Source organism: Pomacea canaliculata, linkage group LG10, assembly GCF_003073045.1.
Source record: "Pomacea canaliculata isolate SZHN2017 linkage group LG10, ASM307304v1, whole genome shotgun sequence".
NCBI lineage: Eukaryota > Metazoa > Mollusca > Gastropoda > Architaenioglossa > Ampullariidae > Pomacea > Pomacea canaliculata.
In genome coordinates this window covers 16,053,955-16,071,216 of record NC_037599.1, presented here as the reverse complement: position 1 = coordinate 16,071,216, position 17,262 = coordinate 16,053,955, and the positions used below count along the sequence as shown (strand labels likewise).

Here is a 17,262-nt window from a genome sequence, read left to right as displayed (position 1 = left end):
ATACAGTAGTATGAAACGTGGCAAGCATACACACGCACACAAGACAGGTACAATCTTGTCGGTGGGGTCGACTAGGGATGTTTGTGGAGGGAAGTCGGATGATGAGGGCAGGCATCAGATCGTGAGGGGACAGCGCAGAGGTGAGAACTACGTGTCATCGAGAGCGCGAGTGTGTGGTGTAAAGGTTTCGCTTTAGGGTGGAGTTTCTTGTGGACGTTTTTTTAAAAAAAACGGTTTGGCCCGAGGGATGGTAGGAGTACATGGTGCTGACTTTGACAGGCTGTCACTTTTCCCCAATTGCTACTCTGACCCCGAGGCAGGGTGGAGATCACAGGCAATCACTATCTGAGCAATAAAACATCTTTCTCGGCCGAGTACTTGCTGTTGGCGATTAGAAAGGTGGTGCCACACGGGGTTTGGAAAACACTTTTTTCTTGGAACAGTTTCTGAAACAGCCTCGTTTTCCCCGTTTGCTGTGTGGCATACAGAGCAAACCATTTGGAAAACCGCATGGAAACTGTTTTTCCTCCTGTTTGCTGTTTTAAAACTTGCTCTATTTTGGAAAGCGGTTTTTCAAAATGGCCACCAAAGCAACAGGCCCAGTTGAAAATTTAAACGAGGAAAATACCTTCTTTTTAATTGAACTATTTCAAAGCCAACAAAAACTGTGGGACTCTTGGAGAGCACAATATCACAACAGACAGTTGAAAACCAGTCTTTGGCTTTCATACAGAGTTCTTTCTCGTCAACGGCAGGGATCGAGTGCACAGGTATGTTCCATTCAGTGATGATCGCTTTATCGCATCATTAAAAGTTGCTCTGTGGCATGCTAGTTCTGTAACTGTTTATTGTGAAATGAGCATCAACTCAAGGAATTAAAAATGAGCTGATACGACCCACGTGAGCCCAATGTGACTATTATTATTGTTTTTGGTTGCTGTAATTAAAACGAATACAAATCAGCCACTAAAATTAAAGTCTGCTGAACATGAACAGATTTTGACAGTACTGGAAATTTGCTAAATTTATCTAATTGTTTTCATAAAGAAATTAAAGGAACATCATAAAGCATAACATTTAAAATATCAAAAGCAGAGCCACGTATACAATAGTCATCACAAATGAGAAACACAATGTTAATTTGGGCAGCTGGTTATTTATTTAATTAATAAGATTCTACTACTATGTTGCAGTTGCCCTTATCCAAGCAAACGTAGACATGCAGCGTCCGAAACACATTTTCAAGGGAAAATAAATAAAACCAAAGTGAGTGGGGCTGGAGCATGTGATGTTTACAACACTTCATGGCCCTTTTTCCAGCTGTTGAAATTCCTAATAATAATACTACAAACGGCAGATGCTCTGATAGGACATCTTCTCACTATGCAGTATTATCTCATACAAAATTCACTGCAAGGATGATCTGTTCATCTTGTGGATCTTACCTCATTCTGAGCAACTTATACGATTCGCATACCTGCAAGGAACAGAGCGATATTTTTGCTGCCTGATGCTCGTGTCCTTGACTGTGACGGGAGGAATACCTGGCCGTTTTCTTTAGCACCGTATTTAAGTCCTGACCGGACTGTACAATTAAGGTGTAAAATTTCACATAAAACCTGTTGAGGTCTGTTTAGGTTTTAATTTTTATAAGTTTTGGACTGATATAGTAATATATGTAATTCTTTAAATGGTTGTCAGATTTTTCTGTCCCGTTTTTTTCTCTCTTTAATTCTGTGTTCGATGTAGGCTGGCACGCGAACTCTAACATCAAGAGGAGCGCACCAGAGACAGACTCTGTACCGTGTTTCTGATGACGGAGGAAGCTTCAGAAGCGGACTATTGAACTTTTGATCAGACTTTTACGGCGGATAGGGTAACTACTGTTCTGTGTTTTCATGTATAGTTAAGCATTGTGGTTGTTGATGATTGTTTTTTTCTATTAGATCCATTTTTTTGTTGGGTTTGTTCTAGTGTGCATGGCTATAGAGCCATGACAGAAAAAAAATTGACAATAAGCTGCTTCTGTAGTTATTTAGCGAAAGAGTGATAACTTTATTCCTATGTGTCAACAGCATATAAGGATTGTTATACCAATTTAAGGAAACACATAATTGTTATTAGCTCAGATGGAAAAGGAGACAATTTTTTCACATGGCGCAACTACTTGCTAGAGTATTTAGAGGACGAGTGTGCAAGGAAGGGGGAAGATATTTCCCATACAGTTGCACTACTTGCATATCAAACATTTTGGGCTTGTTGTGTATCAAGAAGGTGAAATGGAAACAAAGTGAAAACAAACACGGTGGTTGGCATATCTTTGATGACCCTGAATATCGTCCACGACCATGTTTGCTGTGAAAGACAAGAACATGCCATGTGTTTTCCTTTGGATGAGAGTAATTAACCTTGTGTCCTTCTCCGAGTAGAGTCGAGTATGCATCCTCCACTGCACCAGAATCAAGATTGATGTACTCCTTTGGGTGACAGCCAAGAACATATGGCTAGTGAGCTTTTATAGGCGAGGGCAAATAAAAAAAATAATGCATTCCTTGTACGAGTGGTTTGTATAAAAATGGTAGTGGAACGTTAATGTTTAATTTGCATTTTTACTGCAAAAGCTAATATGTCTCTCCCTTCATTCCCCCAACCAAAAAAAAAAACTTTAAAAATAGAAATCACAAAATATCCGAATCAACATTTTGCTGATGTAGTTACATAAATATAAATGCACTGACCAAGTGTTTTGTTCAGCTTCAGAATATGCTCTATGCAAACATTTTAAAATATGCTTGTTTGTGTGCGCACACCTGATTCCCAGTAACCTGCATGCATACACATTATCTACATAGGACAACATTTGTACAAAAGTACTTTAATGATTTTTTTAAAATCCAACAATATTTTCAACAATACAGGACTATAATAATGCATATATTTTAATTCTAAACAGCAAAAATTTTAATGACTTGCTCTAAATAATGTCTTCTTGAGCATTTGAAAACGATCCCTGTATACAAGCTTTAAGCAGCAATATGCCTGCTGTATGAACATCATCTTACCATATTTTTAGATGCATCCAAGACCATTAAAGACCTTACTACATGCACACATACAAGCACTTGGGCATGCTTTGCACATTTACATGCAAATTTATATCACAAGCATTACTGTATTTAACTGTACCGAGTTCCCTTTCCAAATACATGCAATCTCAGGCATACAACACTTTCATGGTATCCCTTTGGTCTCTGACACTTGACTGTTAGCCGAATTGCTCAATACCTACCTTCCTGAAGAAGTCTGTAGGACTGTCAGAAAGTATATCAAACACTCTTGAAACTTTGAAAAATGAAAGGCGCTCAAAACAAGACTGCATCTTCTACAAACGGATCTATATGCAGCGGTGGGGAGAGCATATAAACTGTACCTTTATCGTTGTCTAAGACATCTTCCTACATAATAAAAGTATTAAGATTCATGCAATCACGTACCAACATATTGTGCCAAAGACTCAATGCTGCAGTCACGTCTGTTGAGTGAAGTGACAAGACAACTATGCATATTTCCTCTTCGCTACCACATGTACATAAAACCTTTCAATTACACAGCCATTTCACCTAAATAATATTGTGTAAAAAGGTTTCATTTTCATCGCTTCAGCCCATCACTGCAATCTCAGCTTGTTACTTGTCAAATTCTCTTGCAAACGTTTATTTTGTTAGAAGGTGCTTCCACCCTCGAAGTGAGTTTGCACTATTGAAGACATGGGGCAGGGGAAAAGAGCCCAGAGAAAACCTTTGCAGTCACCTATGGGAACATTTGTCAAATCAAAAAACAAACCCAGGACCTTGCCATCCTCATTCCAGTGATGAGCATTTGACATCTACAATACTGGACAACCCTTGTGACAATATGTATTGGAAATATTAATATATGCTGACTAGCATGGGTCAGTTTTAGTTTTGCTCAAGACAGTCACAAAAGGCACTGCTGAACAATAAACATTTCAAAAGCTGAAGTGTTCCATTCCTGAAAATAAGCAGCTATTGTTTCTTTTCAGAACAACTATACTGCCAATAAGACACTGAAAAATCTTTTCTATTTGCAGGTGACTTTAGCAAAAGAGTTGAAAGATCTTTGTGCTCCACAATCCACCAACAAGACAACTGCGCAGCATTTTACTTTTGCTGGTGATCTTAAGGCACTGGACATTCAGCAGAAGCATGTCAACAGTTGTGACCCTAAAAGACAATCCGAGGGGAAAACAAAATAAAGAGAAAAAAAAAATTATAGTGAACACCATTCTCATTCGAACAGGCCATTCAGTCAACTGCCATGATGGAATGACAAATGATTGAGGTAAAGTCCATGCACCTACAACTATGTACCATTTCAAATGGTGACCTTAAGGCACTGGACATTCAACAGGAGCAGTTCAACAGTTGTGACTCAAAGATAATCTGAACCAGTGATGAAACAAAAAATAACACACAATTCTTGTGCATAGCGACCAAGAAGCCACTGCCGTTGATGGAATGACAAATGATTGAGGTAATGTTCATGCAGAGAATGATATGATTATTCTAAAATATCTGAATCGTTTGTGGAAGCTTGAAAACATTTTAAGGAAAATCAAACACAACCACTGCAATTAACCCTGTTAATTTTCATGTGCAATTTCTTCATTTTTGATTCTCTGTTCATCTCTCTGAATTGTCCAAATGAAAAGTTGCCTAAATCTTTTCTTCGAAGGTAAATTCTGTCGAAATAGATTCATTCAGTACATTAAAACATAAACAACGGTAAGCAAAATATGTGAATACAGAAACACCATCTCAAACATTATCCCTTGTAATATATGTATCATAATACAATACAATAATTTGTATGATAACTAGTTCAGACTGGTTCTCTGCTATGTACAAGATATTGCATCAACATCTTATGCATCTTGGTGCCAGCCCAAAACTTGCAATAATCTTCCAGCAACATTTTCTTGGTCCTACCATGTCACGTGAAGGCAACTGTGTTGCACTCTAAGGAAAAATCCTGCACTTAATATAGCAGCAATTAAAACAAGCCATACTCTTCTTAATCAGATAAACAGTTCTGTGCAAATCACTGAAAATAATGGGAAGAAATAGAAAATTTGTGCTGTGTTAGGAACGCAGTTCTGGTAGGCGCTTCCTCATCACAGCCAACTGCAAAAGGAAAAAAAAAAAAGTAAATCATGAAAAAAAGGTAGCAAAAACAAATGAAAAAGAAATGAAACTGCAGTCAGCTGGTTAGAAAATTCCAGAGAAATGCTTATGAAACAACGAAAAAGCAAAACAGGCTTTCAGTTACTCATAGAGTTCTGCTCTTTTTGTGCACCAGTTTCTTTTTTCTGGCTAGAATTGAAACATTTTGTTCTGCATAGTCCTTCACCAGCAAGTGACTTTAAAATATCAAATATTGAAGTTTTGATGAGCAAATTAAAAGATTGCATTCTGAACTTTTTTAAAACTGCTGAAGCTTAATCCCCAATCCCAACCTCCAGACTTCACGACAAACCTCCCGTTCTGCTAGCTCTTTTTTTATGACGACGATTGCCAATTTGTCCTCCTGTCTGCTTTCACGAAGAGTCTTTAGTTCACAGTTAATCTGCAGCACATCTTTCTCCACTTTTCCAAGGTACGCTAAAACAAGGTCCAAAAAAAGCATCAGTGACTATGGAAGTAAGAGGCAAAATTTTAACCATCATCGTATAACATCAGCACATTCAACAGATCATAAAAAGCAGAATGTAACACAAATTTTGCAAGTTATTTACATTTGTTTACCCAGTACGCTAGCATGTGTAACCTTAACAGGCATGATGAGGTGGGTGAAACAACAAACAAATCAGGTATTTCATTCTTTTTAACAGCCCACTGACATTCTCAGGTCTTCATTGGCAATTAATCTTAAGCCATTATCAAAATCTCAAGCAAGTGCTCATAACAATATTTTATCTTTCCTTTGTACCCAGCCGCTTGCCTGAATTACGACAGGGAACTCAGCCTTTCACCAGCATTACTTACACAGTTGACCATTTTGTTCTTTCTCTAAACCCCTCTCCATCTTCAAAATCTCTATAAAAGAAGTCTTAAGTGTCCACTTCAGGAAATGGACTTGGTGAACCTTCCACTGTTTCATGTTATCAAACTAGGACAAACCTCTTCTTAAAGTTCATTTAACGAAATTTATTTTAAAAAGGATAAAAAAATCTTTATTCTAGTTTTTTTTCCCATCTGTGATAAATTGATACCATGCCTGTGAAACTGTTAACTATCAACACTGTTAGGAAGCATGGCCATCTCTCTTTGCTATCTCTTCCCTGAGATGAACAATTAGTCTTCAAGTGATGTCACTGCTCTGTGGTTTACAATAACATTTGTATAACAAACATTTAAAAACAATATTTTTTTAGCTCTATCATGACTACTGATGACCATTTATTTGAATGTCATAGTTTTAGTTTTCATGTTAGTACCTAACCTACATCCACAAGGACTCTGAACAATATGGCAGAGAATGGGACTTGGGACTAAGGCTTATCATTGAAAAGCAGGCATCCCCGTAAACAGATACCACATGCAGAGAAGAACATGGTAGTCTAATTTACTATGCATATAGCTTCAATCCTGTACAAAAGAGGTAAACTGTTGTTTTTCCTGGAACAGCAGGTTTTTGTTTCAGTTAACAAGCAAATATGGACTGGTCTTTTCTACTCTTGAGTGCTTGCTAGAGCAGTGCATGCTGCACTACAAGCATTCCTAATAGGAAAGCACTGGAAATCTTGAAACAACTACATAACTACAAGCACTACAATATCTAGTTCATTTGTTAGCTCCTTTCTTGTCCTTACAAAGCCAGGCATCATAGCCTCCTATCCTCAGTCTCTGCTTCTCTTCCTCCATCTGCTGGACCAAGTTTTCTGACCTGAGAACTGCTTCAGGAGTTGCCTGCAACAGGCAACCAGTGCACTCTATTACATATTTACTGCTGAGTTTATCCTCTACCTTTCATCTGTCAGCAGATAACTGAAGCAGTTTAAGAAGCTGCTCATTTTTTGGCTAATGTCACATTGTCAAATGTTATCAATATTTAACATTTTGAGACATTTTAAGTTGAATTTAAAAAAATAGAGAATATTTTTCTTAAATATGAAGAAGGAAAACTAAAATATTTTAGATATTTTCTAACATATCTTAAAGGTTTCCTTCTTCATTAAAAAAATTATTTGTAGATTATTTATATCTTCAAGAATGTAAAAAAAGAAAGATGATACTAAAAAGAGGTGCAACTCTGAAGAAATAAGAAATACTTAGAGAAGATGCATATGGTGAATTTTATGGTGCTGTACCTACCTCAAGCTGAAGAAGCGATCTTTCATATTTCAATATCTCAATACAAGAAACACCAGTCCTATGAAACAAACGAAAACTAATCTGAATGATGGCACTGCTTGCATTCATTAATTTCACTCTTTAACTCATTTGCTATTGGAGTTGATTTAACATATTTACTGAAGTTACCCACTGCAGTTGAAAAACAAAATCATGGATGTGACATGCTGAAGGTTTGAAGAGTTAATTCATTTATTCCCTTTATTAAAAAAACTCAATCATTCTCTTTGTCTCTTGGGAAATCTCCTTTTACTCACCTGCCATTGCTTTCTTCTGTCATCTGTCCTACATCGCGTCTAGTATTATTTTCGCTGTCTTGTATATGGTGGTTGGTCTGCCCTGTGTGAGGCGTGTTGCCATGGTGGCTGTTAACTCCATTCGAAACATGCTGCTGATGAACTGACCATGGGACCGGAATGTCAGGAGTAATTTGGGAAGTTTGCAATGATTCAGGCACACTGTTCAGTTGTCCAGACGATGATGACAAAGGTTTGACAAGACATTCCTGCTTACTGTTACCATTGACTGCTGGTTGATGTGATGGCGTGTTCTGAATGTTTAATTTCCCCACCAAAGGGCTGCTGCCTTCTATCTCTCCAGGTTCATCCAAGAGAGAGGATAACTCTTCAGCAAGACTTTTCCCATCAACCTCAATGACAGACTCAGCTTGGAATTCCTGAATAAATATAACTAGTGTTTAATTACTTTTCAAAGAGATGAAACAAGATAATATAAAAATAAAGGGAGATAAACAGATGTGAGTAAATAATGTCTCTTACATCTTAATGGTTAACTGAGATCCCCACCTGTGCTGCAGATGTGTGTGTCTCTGTCTTGCTCAGTTCCTCAGTGGTCAGTGGCTGACACATAGGTGGAGGTGGTAACTGTGAATCATTAAAATGACTTTCACCACAAAGTTTTAAAATGTAGATAGCATCTGGACTTTACAAGATATCGATAAAAAAAGGCGAGAGTTCAAAGTCAGTTTAACCCTGTTCCGGTCTTTTACTGCATATCTTGCAGTATTACTACTTACAGCAGACGACAAGCTTTTTGCCACTGATGACAGTCGCTCTTGCCATGACCATATTCATCTCTTTGCTTCTATTAAAGATATTAGACATTATACACTACAAAATACTCAGATTCCTTATAGTTACAACTTTTTCAATGTAAAGGTTACCCAAATAAATTTGTCAAATTCATTAATTTATCAAATTCACCACTCACGCAACTATGCTACAAACCTGCGAAATGTCAATGACCTCCCCTTTCTCCAATGTTTGAAGCAACAGCTGTAGGGTCTGGCAAACAAAAGTTTGATCACTGTAAAGCACCTCTCTCACTGTTAAACCATTTTGATTAAATTTATGCACTAATCTAATGCAGAAATGGAGTAGCCACAAGAACAAAAATGGACAACTCGAAAACTTCAGTAAAAAGAATTATAGAGCACCACTTTTTATATAAAATAAAAAGGGAAAAAATTATCTGATGCTGGGAATGGTATTCAGAAAAATTTGTCATGAAAGTACTTAAATAATCAGCAAAAACATGATCACAAGATCACAAGATGTGTCCAACTAAACCTTAACTATTTTCACCACCACCACCACTTAAAGACAAATATTACCTGTTTCCCATCGAAATATGTTTAACATAGTAAACATTATCTATAAAAACACAAAATGTATTAGCTATTCTCCTCTAGGCAGCTGCACTTAGCTTTGATGATTGGCTTTAGGGAAGATGGTGGTGTGGTGGCCAAAGCGCCCATCACCACGACAGTGAAAGCAAGATGTGGTTTCATATCTTGACAATGACAAATCTCTCTAGAGGTGACTCCTGTTTACAGGGTTGACCGTTGGAGGTTTTCTCTGGGTATTCTGATTCCCCCCACCCTGTGTGTTATGTGTACATTTATATATGTAAAGTGCTTTGAATTTGTTTTTAAGGATATAGTACTATATAATTTTTTTACCTTGACAACCTTCATGTGCTGAATAGCCAGATCTCTCTGTCCTGCTTGCTTTGCCTTGAGAGCGGCAAGCTTGTATTGGTTCAACCTCATCTTCACCACGTCTGCATCCTGTAGGTGCTGGGTGGCTATATAGGCAGACAAGTATACAGATCTTTGTATTGAAATAGAATAATCTTTCGTATGGTAATCTATCAATAAAAAGTTACAAAACATGGAACCATATCAAGTTGAAAAAAAAGATTAAAGGATAATTACCAAGAAACCCAGCATCATCTGCAAGACGCTGTATGTCAGCAAGAGAATATGGGCATGCAGACAGATCTGGAGGCTTGCCCAGCTCATAGTCATGAAGAGCCTGCATCAGCATCTGACAGTTACAAAACAAGAGATGATTCACCTGCATCTCCAATTCACATGTACCTGTACACTAAATGCTATGATAAAGGTGTAAAATAGCTTATTCATTTTTTAAATTATATGGTTAAATTTTCAGTAACAGTTAAAAATGTCACGTTAATCATTAATGAAAGGCCCTCATAGATTCTATTCTTTCTCCAATTCACCTTTCAATTTATTTATATTGCATCGTTTAAACTGTTGAATGAAATTGAGCAAAAAAAAAAAAAAAAAAGAAAGAATAAGAAAAAAGAGAAAGTAAAAGTAAATGTGGACAAAATGTGAAAGTTAGGGAGACAGATGAATGGAGCAAACAGAGTTGTGACATTATGTGACATAAAATGGCCCACAGGCTAGGAAAAAGCTAACCCTGGCGTTGTTGTGTAGCTTATCATAAAGAGTTCAGTGTTACATGTCATAGCTAACCTTGGCATTGTTCTGTAGCTTATCAGCAAATTCAGTGTTACCCCATGTCATAGCAAGCTTTGAAGCACGGGCACTTAAGCCACTCATCTTTGTCAGGGTCTCAACTGTGGACTTGTACATTTCTGTCTCCTTCCCTACTTATCAGAAATTATCACAAGGATCACCCCTGGAAAGCATACATTCATTTTAATTCTTTAATCAAAAACAATCCAAAAGAAAATTATTTTCTCTGAAATCTACAAGATATCCTGTTGTAAACTTTACTTCTAAAAGTCTGACAGTTGTTTCTGCCAACAACATAAATCCAAGTTAATTAGACCAGAAACAGAGATCTAATAAATTAATGTAGTACAAAGAAATCGGTAGGAATTAATAATTAACTCACTTAACTTCTTGCTCAGAGTAATATTTTCTGGTAAATCCTTCTTGTAAATTGGAATCCTTGCTTCAGCACGTTTTAACAGAAAATCCAACATCTGAATAAATCCGTAAACGTACACCAGGTTGAAATTTGAAAGATATAAACTAACATGTTATATTCATAAAAAATGTCAGTATACTTTATTCTTATCACACCTCTTGTGAACAACTGAGAGTTTCATTCCTTTGTTTTAGTTAATAAGGTATTCCAAATCCTGAATCTTGAAAATGCAGATCATAAACATCTTAATAAACGTTATAACCAGTTGAGCTCTTACCATTTGGGCAGTGCTTACATACTGTCAAAATGAAAACTATCAGATCACAAAACACTTTTGTAGCCAGGTCTATTACTTTTCTGAAAGCATTAAAAGGGTTGCAACGTAAGTGTATAAATAGAAAGAGCATATGAGTTATATAAATAATCATTTGTACCTCGATATTTATTGTATACCGTATTTCTCTTTTTGCCTTATGTGTAAAGAGTCATGATAAGTAACTCACCAAAATTTCTCTACAGAGAAAATAAAGTTATTGTCAAATGTATGCTTTGTGTACATGCAAGAAGATTAAGTTTTATTGCATAAGGTATAAAACTTATCACACATTTTTCCTTAAGCAGTACCATAATGTTAGCTTGAAAAGTTGCCACTTTCTGCATATCTCCTTCTTCACGTGCCACTACAAGAGCTTGCTGGTACACAGAAAGTCGCTCAGTGATCACAGCCACAGGGTTCACAACAAATTCTGCAGAAAGATCAAGAAATAGTGACAGCTCATGCTGGAGAAATTAATGACTGCCCTATTTGCTGGAGTTCTCGTTGATATAGTACTTTTTAACTGATTCAGTTAGGAATGTTTTGTTCTAGCAAGACACAGAAAGGTCACATCAAAATATTATATCATGCACAGAAAACACATAAAGGGTAGCTTAAAGGAGAATAAAACAGGAAACTTTGGCTAATGAAGGAATGTACAAATGCTTCATGCACACAATGCACCCAGTGCATGGGTTATGTACACAGAGACTTTATATACACAATACACCCGATGAATGAGTTATGTAAATATTAAAACATACTGTATGGTATCTGACAGCACACAAAGACACCACAAACCATTCTAATGCTGATATTACAGTTTACTTTCAATCTTTAAAAATCAAAACTGCACACCATCATCACTGGGGATTGACACAGGAGGAGGGATCTCTTCAGGCTGAACAGGAAAACCTGCTGCAGCCTGGCCCTGCAATTTCTGGATGACCTACACATGCACAGAACAAAAACTTACTTTGAACTGTTATAAGAAAGAATAATTAGAATACATTTATCTGAACACAGAATTTTCAAGAAAGCTGTTGTATAAATGAACTTTGTTGGAGGTGAAGAAAAGAGAAAAAAAGGGTGCACGGCTTCTTGCTTACAAAAATTTTGATTGTGCTAAAACCATGTATAAGCATAAATATACAGATACAGCAACACATGGTCAACAGCACTCTCAATAATTCCTTCCCCTAGCTTAGCAAGGAAAAAACTCAAAACTTTTTAAGACAGTGTGGCCCTATGCTCCTAGAGGATTAACAAGGAATAAACTAAAACTCCCTTGATATTAGTGTTGCTACCCTGTGTGCACAAATTTTGCTCAATTTAAAAAAAAAAAAATCATAATTTATGATGCGTATATCTCAAGTAGAAAAACATTTCTACAGAGTGAATTTTGCTGGACATTCATCCATTTTATACTGGTCTATCCATCTTCTTCTTATGTTCATTCTCCATTTGTACTAGCTAAGGTAAGCTATTCAATCCAGAAATGTGACTACAGGTTTAATGGAATTACATCCCATCATAATAAATCAATGAGAAATGCTTTATTTTTTTCTATTTTCTTTTTGCATAAAAATTATTAATCTTAGTAGATTGTAGAATAGTCTGATGCTTATCAAGGTGCAAGTCAAGTCAGTTTAAGAACATCTAAGTCGAATTAAGAATGTGTTACTGGTCAATTCAAATTCACCCTCGGCTTCAATCTTTCAGACCTTTCTCTTCAATGAAGCACAAATTCAAAGCTAATCATGATAACTCATACATTTTAATAATATAATAAAACTATCTTTAACACTGGTCTTCACTATCAAACTTTAAACAGTATCATGGAGCTTTTTTTCCAGTCTGAGGTACCCCCTAATTTGCCATAGAAGGATTGGGAAGAAAAGTCACCTACTTGAATTCCTCTTTGTAGATTTTGAATTTGCTGAGTCCTAGCCTTACTCTTCTGAGAAGTAAGCCTGAAAAGGTAGCAAAAATTATTGGTGGATTTTGTTTCTACTGCATACATTATGATTGTCTGCTAAAATACATGCATATCAAAAAAAGTTTTCAACATTTAAAAACAAATGTACACTTTTAACACGTATTCACTGAAGTGAGGCACCATGGATTTAAGTTTGCATAAGTAGGTCCTATACATTAAAAAAACAAAACAAAAAAAAAAACAAAAAAACATATACATACACACAATAATTATATACATAATGGAGTAAGACTTACGCCTCATCACAAGTGAGTGGGTTTCCCACAATTTCAATATCGGCAAAGTACAATGCTTTGTGGTAATCAGCAAGCCGTGAAGACAGTTCATCCAGCAAATTCGCAACAGAATGTCCTATATATCAGAATTAAGGAGGTATAGGAACAATTGCTTTGTCAACAAAAACTATAGGTATTTATCTTTTAATTCAATGTTTATCACACTCCAATACTAAGCTCATAAGACTTTAGAACATATTTCAATCATGAGTATTTTAAAGAGATTACTGCACATTATTATTTAGCAGAATCCTTTACAGTTTAGGTGTACCTTAGTTTACTGTGAACTGATGCATTTACAGTATATTTAACTATTTTTGTCACTTTGAATAGCATAGCATCATAATGCTCTACCATAATATGAAAATAAAGAGTGGTCATGTCAGCATTTTAATGACAAAATTTAACCTGTTTGAGGATGAATGTGCAGAGGTGGTGGTACTTCATCAACTGTTACCACCTTCCCTAAGTTAGCCCGCTCCATCAAGTCCATCAGCATCTGTCACAAAAATTGAAGCATTGTTATTACAATGAATCGAGTATTTCAGTATGGTTATACCTTTCACACTGTAGCTTTTGCAGCTCTGATACCTTGCAGGTCAGAATAAGGTACTAAAATGAGATTTTGTGAAAGCAGCAGACTCCATGCAAAGGTGAGCCAATGTCAGAAAAAGCTTAGAAACTCAGAAATGCATAAAACAGAATTATGCTATTGTACAATATTAACATAATTTATCTTATAATTCTATAAATATACACACTTTCTTTAATAAGGTTAACAAAGGTAAAAGGTTTGTAAAGGAATGCAACAGCCAGCAGACAATACACAAAGGCTAGCTATGCAGAAATATCTTAAACTGTTAAAATGTTGTCACTCATAAATGCATAAAATGTATTACTATTGTGTATAATATCTTACAAAATATATTTTACTGTTAATTATATAAACGAAGAGATATATAACTTTGAAAATTAAATTTGTAGTAAAAGAACTGCAGCTGTGGGCACAGGTTTGGGTATGCCAAGTATGTTTACAGCAATTTCTCATATGACATCTTGCAGTGATCTTTGCTTCTTGAGTTTCTTTTTAAATTTTCAAATAAATTTCCTTTGTTTTACATGTCTTTATCTAGGTTTTTTTTCCCCCACTTAACACTGGCTTACATATACAGCATATGACCAAATACTAAAGCCAAATTTTACTGAGGTTCTAATTCTAAACACTCCACAAGAGAAAAATAAATTCAAACTTCTTCTCAGTTATGATGGAAGGCCAAAACCTTTACATGGATTCTCCAGATCACAGGGGTACTGCACCCCCTAATTCCTGTGATATGGGATAAATGTATTGTCACAATAATTACAGCATTGCCACCATGATAAGAACATTCTCACACTGTTTACTGTATCATTACAATGACCGCAGAAATGTCACTGTAACGATGTGAAGTCTGTTAATTTTAACTGGTAATAAACTTGACAATGAAGTTTGAAGTCTAACAAAACAAACATTCTATCTTTGAACATATTTCTTGGTGGTACAAAGTATGATCTTATCATAAAGCATTTTGACTATCAGCAATTATTCCCTATTCACTCTCCTCTCTCCTCCCCTAAACATACCTGTATATCCTTTTCAAGAAGCTGTGTTCGTTGGCTGTCACTGGCTGCTGTAGCATGATCAATAGCTTGGAAGTACATGGCTAGCCGTTCCTCCAGCACAAACTTTGGCACAGGTGTCTGAATCAGAAAATGACAAAGTTTCTGTGTGTGTCTAAGAGAATGAGGGAGAAAGAATGTATGTGTGCATACAGCCTTACATTGTTGTATCTGAATACATGAGTATGTGCATCACATTTATGTATCATCAAGAGTTAAGCAATAGTAAGGGCATTTTCTTGTGAGGCATTATAGTTACCACTGGCATTTTTCTATTTGTTTTTCTGATTATCACATCAGATGTATTGCTTAGTGAGCTTGCCAACATGAATATGAATGTGTTTATGACTGTGTCTTCCAACTACCAATAACCTCTTCATTAAGAGAAATAGCTTCGATATGATTACACCACAGATAATAACTGGTGCTGCAGTGCTGTTAGAAGAAACTGTTAATCAACATACACCCTTTTCAACTAATAATGCATGACAGTCATTGGTCTCTTGAAAACAACACAAACAGGTGTTTCACAAGTCCTGTCAGTACTCCACAAAAAATCATTAGTCTCAAATGTATTTCCAAAATGATAATTTTGTGAAATATAACTGCATTGCAATTCCACTAACTAGGCATCAGCACACAGGCTGTTGCACTATAGTTTTGTAAATATTTTTTTAAAAGAAAATAAAGGCTACATGTCATTAAAGTATTCCACCACACGCCGTTCACAAAACTAAAATCTAGCACAATAAAATGCATATTAGTACATTTGAATAATGAAACATCCCCCATATGTACATCGCTGTTTAACTGAAGATGAAATGAAAAACTTTTTTTTTATTAAAACTGTATTTCATATGCTATTACACACGTTGTATTAACGACGTCTTTAGTGAGCGCCATTCAATAATACCGCGCGCACTTCTATCATCAGCAACTGATCTGACTTGAAGCTGTAAGTGGAAATTAATTACCTTGTCCATATTACTGTGGGACCTCGAGGGGTATATCAAAGTTCGTCACATGTCTCTTCCACTGCGTTTGAGCCTGTGTGACTGGTTACCTGCGTTCAGTCAAGATAGAGAACTGGCATGACATGCACGTTACGTCATATTACAGCAAAACGTAACAGTAACGGGCAGCGTTCTGCCTGCGCGCGCACCATTCTCGGCTTCGTAAATGGGTCAAGTCTAGGGTTCATCACGAATAGTCAGAAATTAAAACTTTTGACAACTCAAGATGTTGAGTCAGTTGTCCAAGTTACTGCTAGCACGACTTTATATGTAACTATGGTCTTACTAATTTCAGAGATGATAGGAGCCAAGCTTTTGGCAAAGAACTTTTTTTTTTAAACCCTGCATGATCGGGAAATGTCCAGAAGCTACTGCGCATCCATAATTGTCGCCCCTTGTGCTGTCGCTCTTCGCTGCGGAGTTCGTGAGTCTATGGCGGCGTTTTTCCGAACTCCCTTCTGCGCGAGCGTATAGAACACGTATCGTCAATGAAGGTCCGTGGTGTAGAAGAGTTAGGGTTAATCTTGCATCGATATATGCAGAATGTGTTAGTCTTGTCAATGTTGATGTCAACCAGCACAAGATTAAGTAGGAAGAAGTCTACTGGCGCCAAATACTGGAACGACTAATAGCTTTAGTGAGGATACTAGTAATGCAGAACCTTGCACTCCGAGGTGCAAATGACAGCCTTCATAGTGCAGGAAATGGCAATTTCTTGAAGTTGGTCGAATATCTAGCACTTTTTGACCCCGTGATGAATGAACATTTGCGGAGAATTAAAGACAATGAAACAATGATACACTATCTTGGAAAAGATATACAGAATGAATTAATACAGCTGCTGGCAAATGCAACAAAGCAGAAGATTTTAACAGCTGCTAGTCACTCTAAGTATTATTCTATCATCTTGGACTGCACACCAGATGTTAGTCACAATGAACAAATGACAATGATTATTCGATTTGTTAATGTGGTGACCGCTTCTGAAAGTTCTAGGTTTCACATTGAAATAAAAGAGCATTTCCTAGGATTTGTACCATTGTCTGAAACTGGAAGTGCATTTATGACAGAAGTTCTTCTCAAACAACTTCAAGAAATGGAACTTGACATAGATAACCTACGAGGACAAGGCTATGACAATGGAAGCAACATGAAAGGCAAAGACAGTGGTGTGCCAAAAAGGATCATAGATATAAACCCACGTCCTTTTTTTGTTCCATGCAGTGCGCATTCTCTAAACCTTGTAGTAAACGATGCAGCTAAGAGTTGTCTAGAAGCTGTGAATTTCTTTGGATTAATTCAACAAATTTATAATTATTTCTCTGGGTCAACTAGACGTTGGG

The 17,262-nt window shown here is 36.5% G+C and overlaps 1 protein-coding gene and 1 long non-coding RNA gene across 2 annotated transcripts; one reads left to right on the top strand and one right to left on the bottom strand.

The window, feature by feature from the left end:
- The first annotated feature begins 95 nt into the window (after window positions 1-95).
- LOC112573815 lies at window positions 96-2,766 on the top strand. Its single transcript, XR_003101277.1, has 3 exons — window positions 96-770; window positions 1,194-1,266; window positions 1,750-2,766. It is a non-coding gene; the product is annotated as an uncharacterized LOC112573815 (long non-coding RNA).
- Window positions 2,767-2,859: 93 nt separating this feature from the next.
- On the bottom strand, window positions 2,860-16,317 carry LOC112573814 (coiled-coil and C2 domain-containing protein 1A-like). Its single transcript, XM_025254421.1, has 19 exons — window positions 16,206-16,317; window positions 15,881-15,969; window positions 14,871-14,987; window positions 13,656-13,746; window positions 13,209-13,323; window positions 12,883-12,946; window positions 11,832-11,922; window positions 11,282-11,403; window positions 10,622-10,712; window positions 10,237-10,370; window positions 9,670-9,781; window positions 9,415-9,539; window positions 8,681-8,737; window positions 8,240-8,317; window positions 7,691-8,109; window positions 7,395-7,452; window positions 6,893-6,989; window positions 5,557-5,681; window positions 2,860-5,204 (listed from the first exon to the last, which is right to left on the bottom strand). Exons 2-19 carry the CDS (start codon window positions 15,887-15,889, stop codon window positions 5,163-5,165), a joined length of 1,947 nt encoding a protein of 648 aa, XP_025110206.1. The 5' UTR covers window positions 15,890-15,969; window positions 16,206-16,317; the 3' UTR covers window positions 2,860-5,162.
- Window positions 16,318-17,262: the final 945 nt, after the last annotated feature.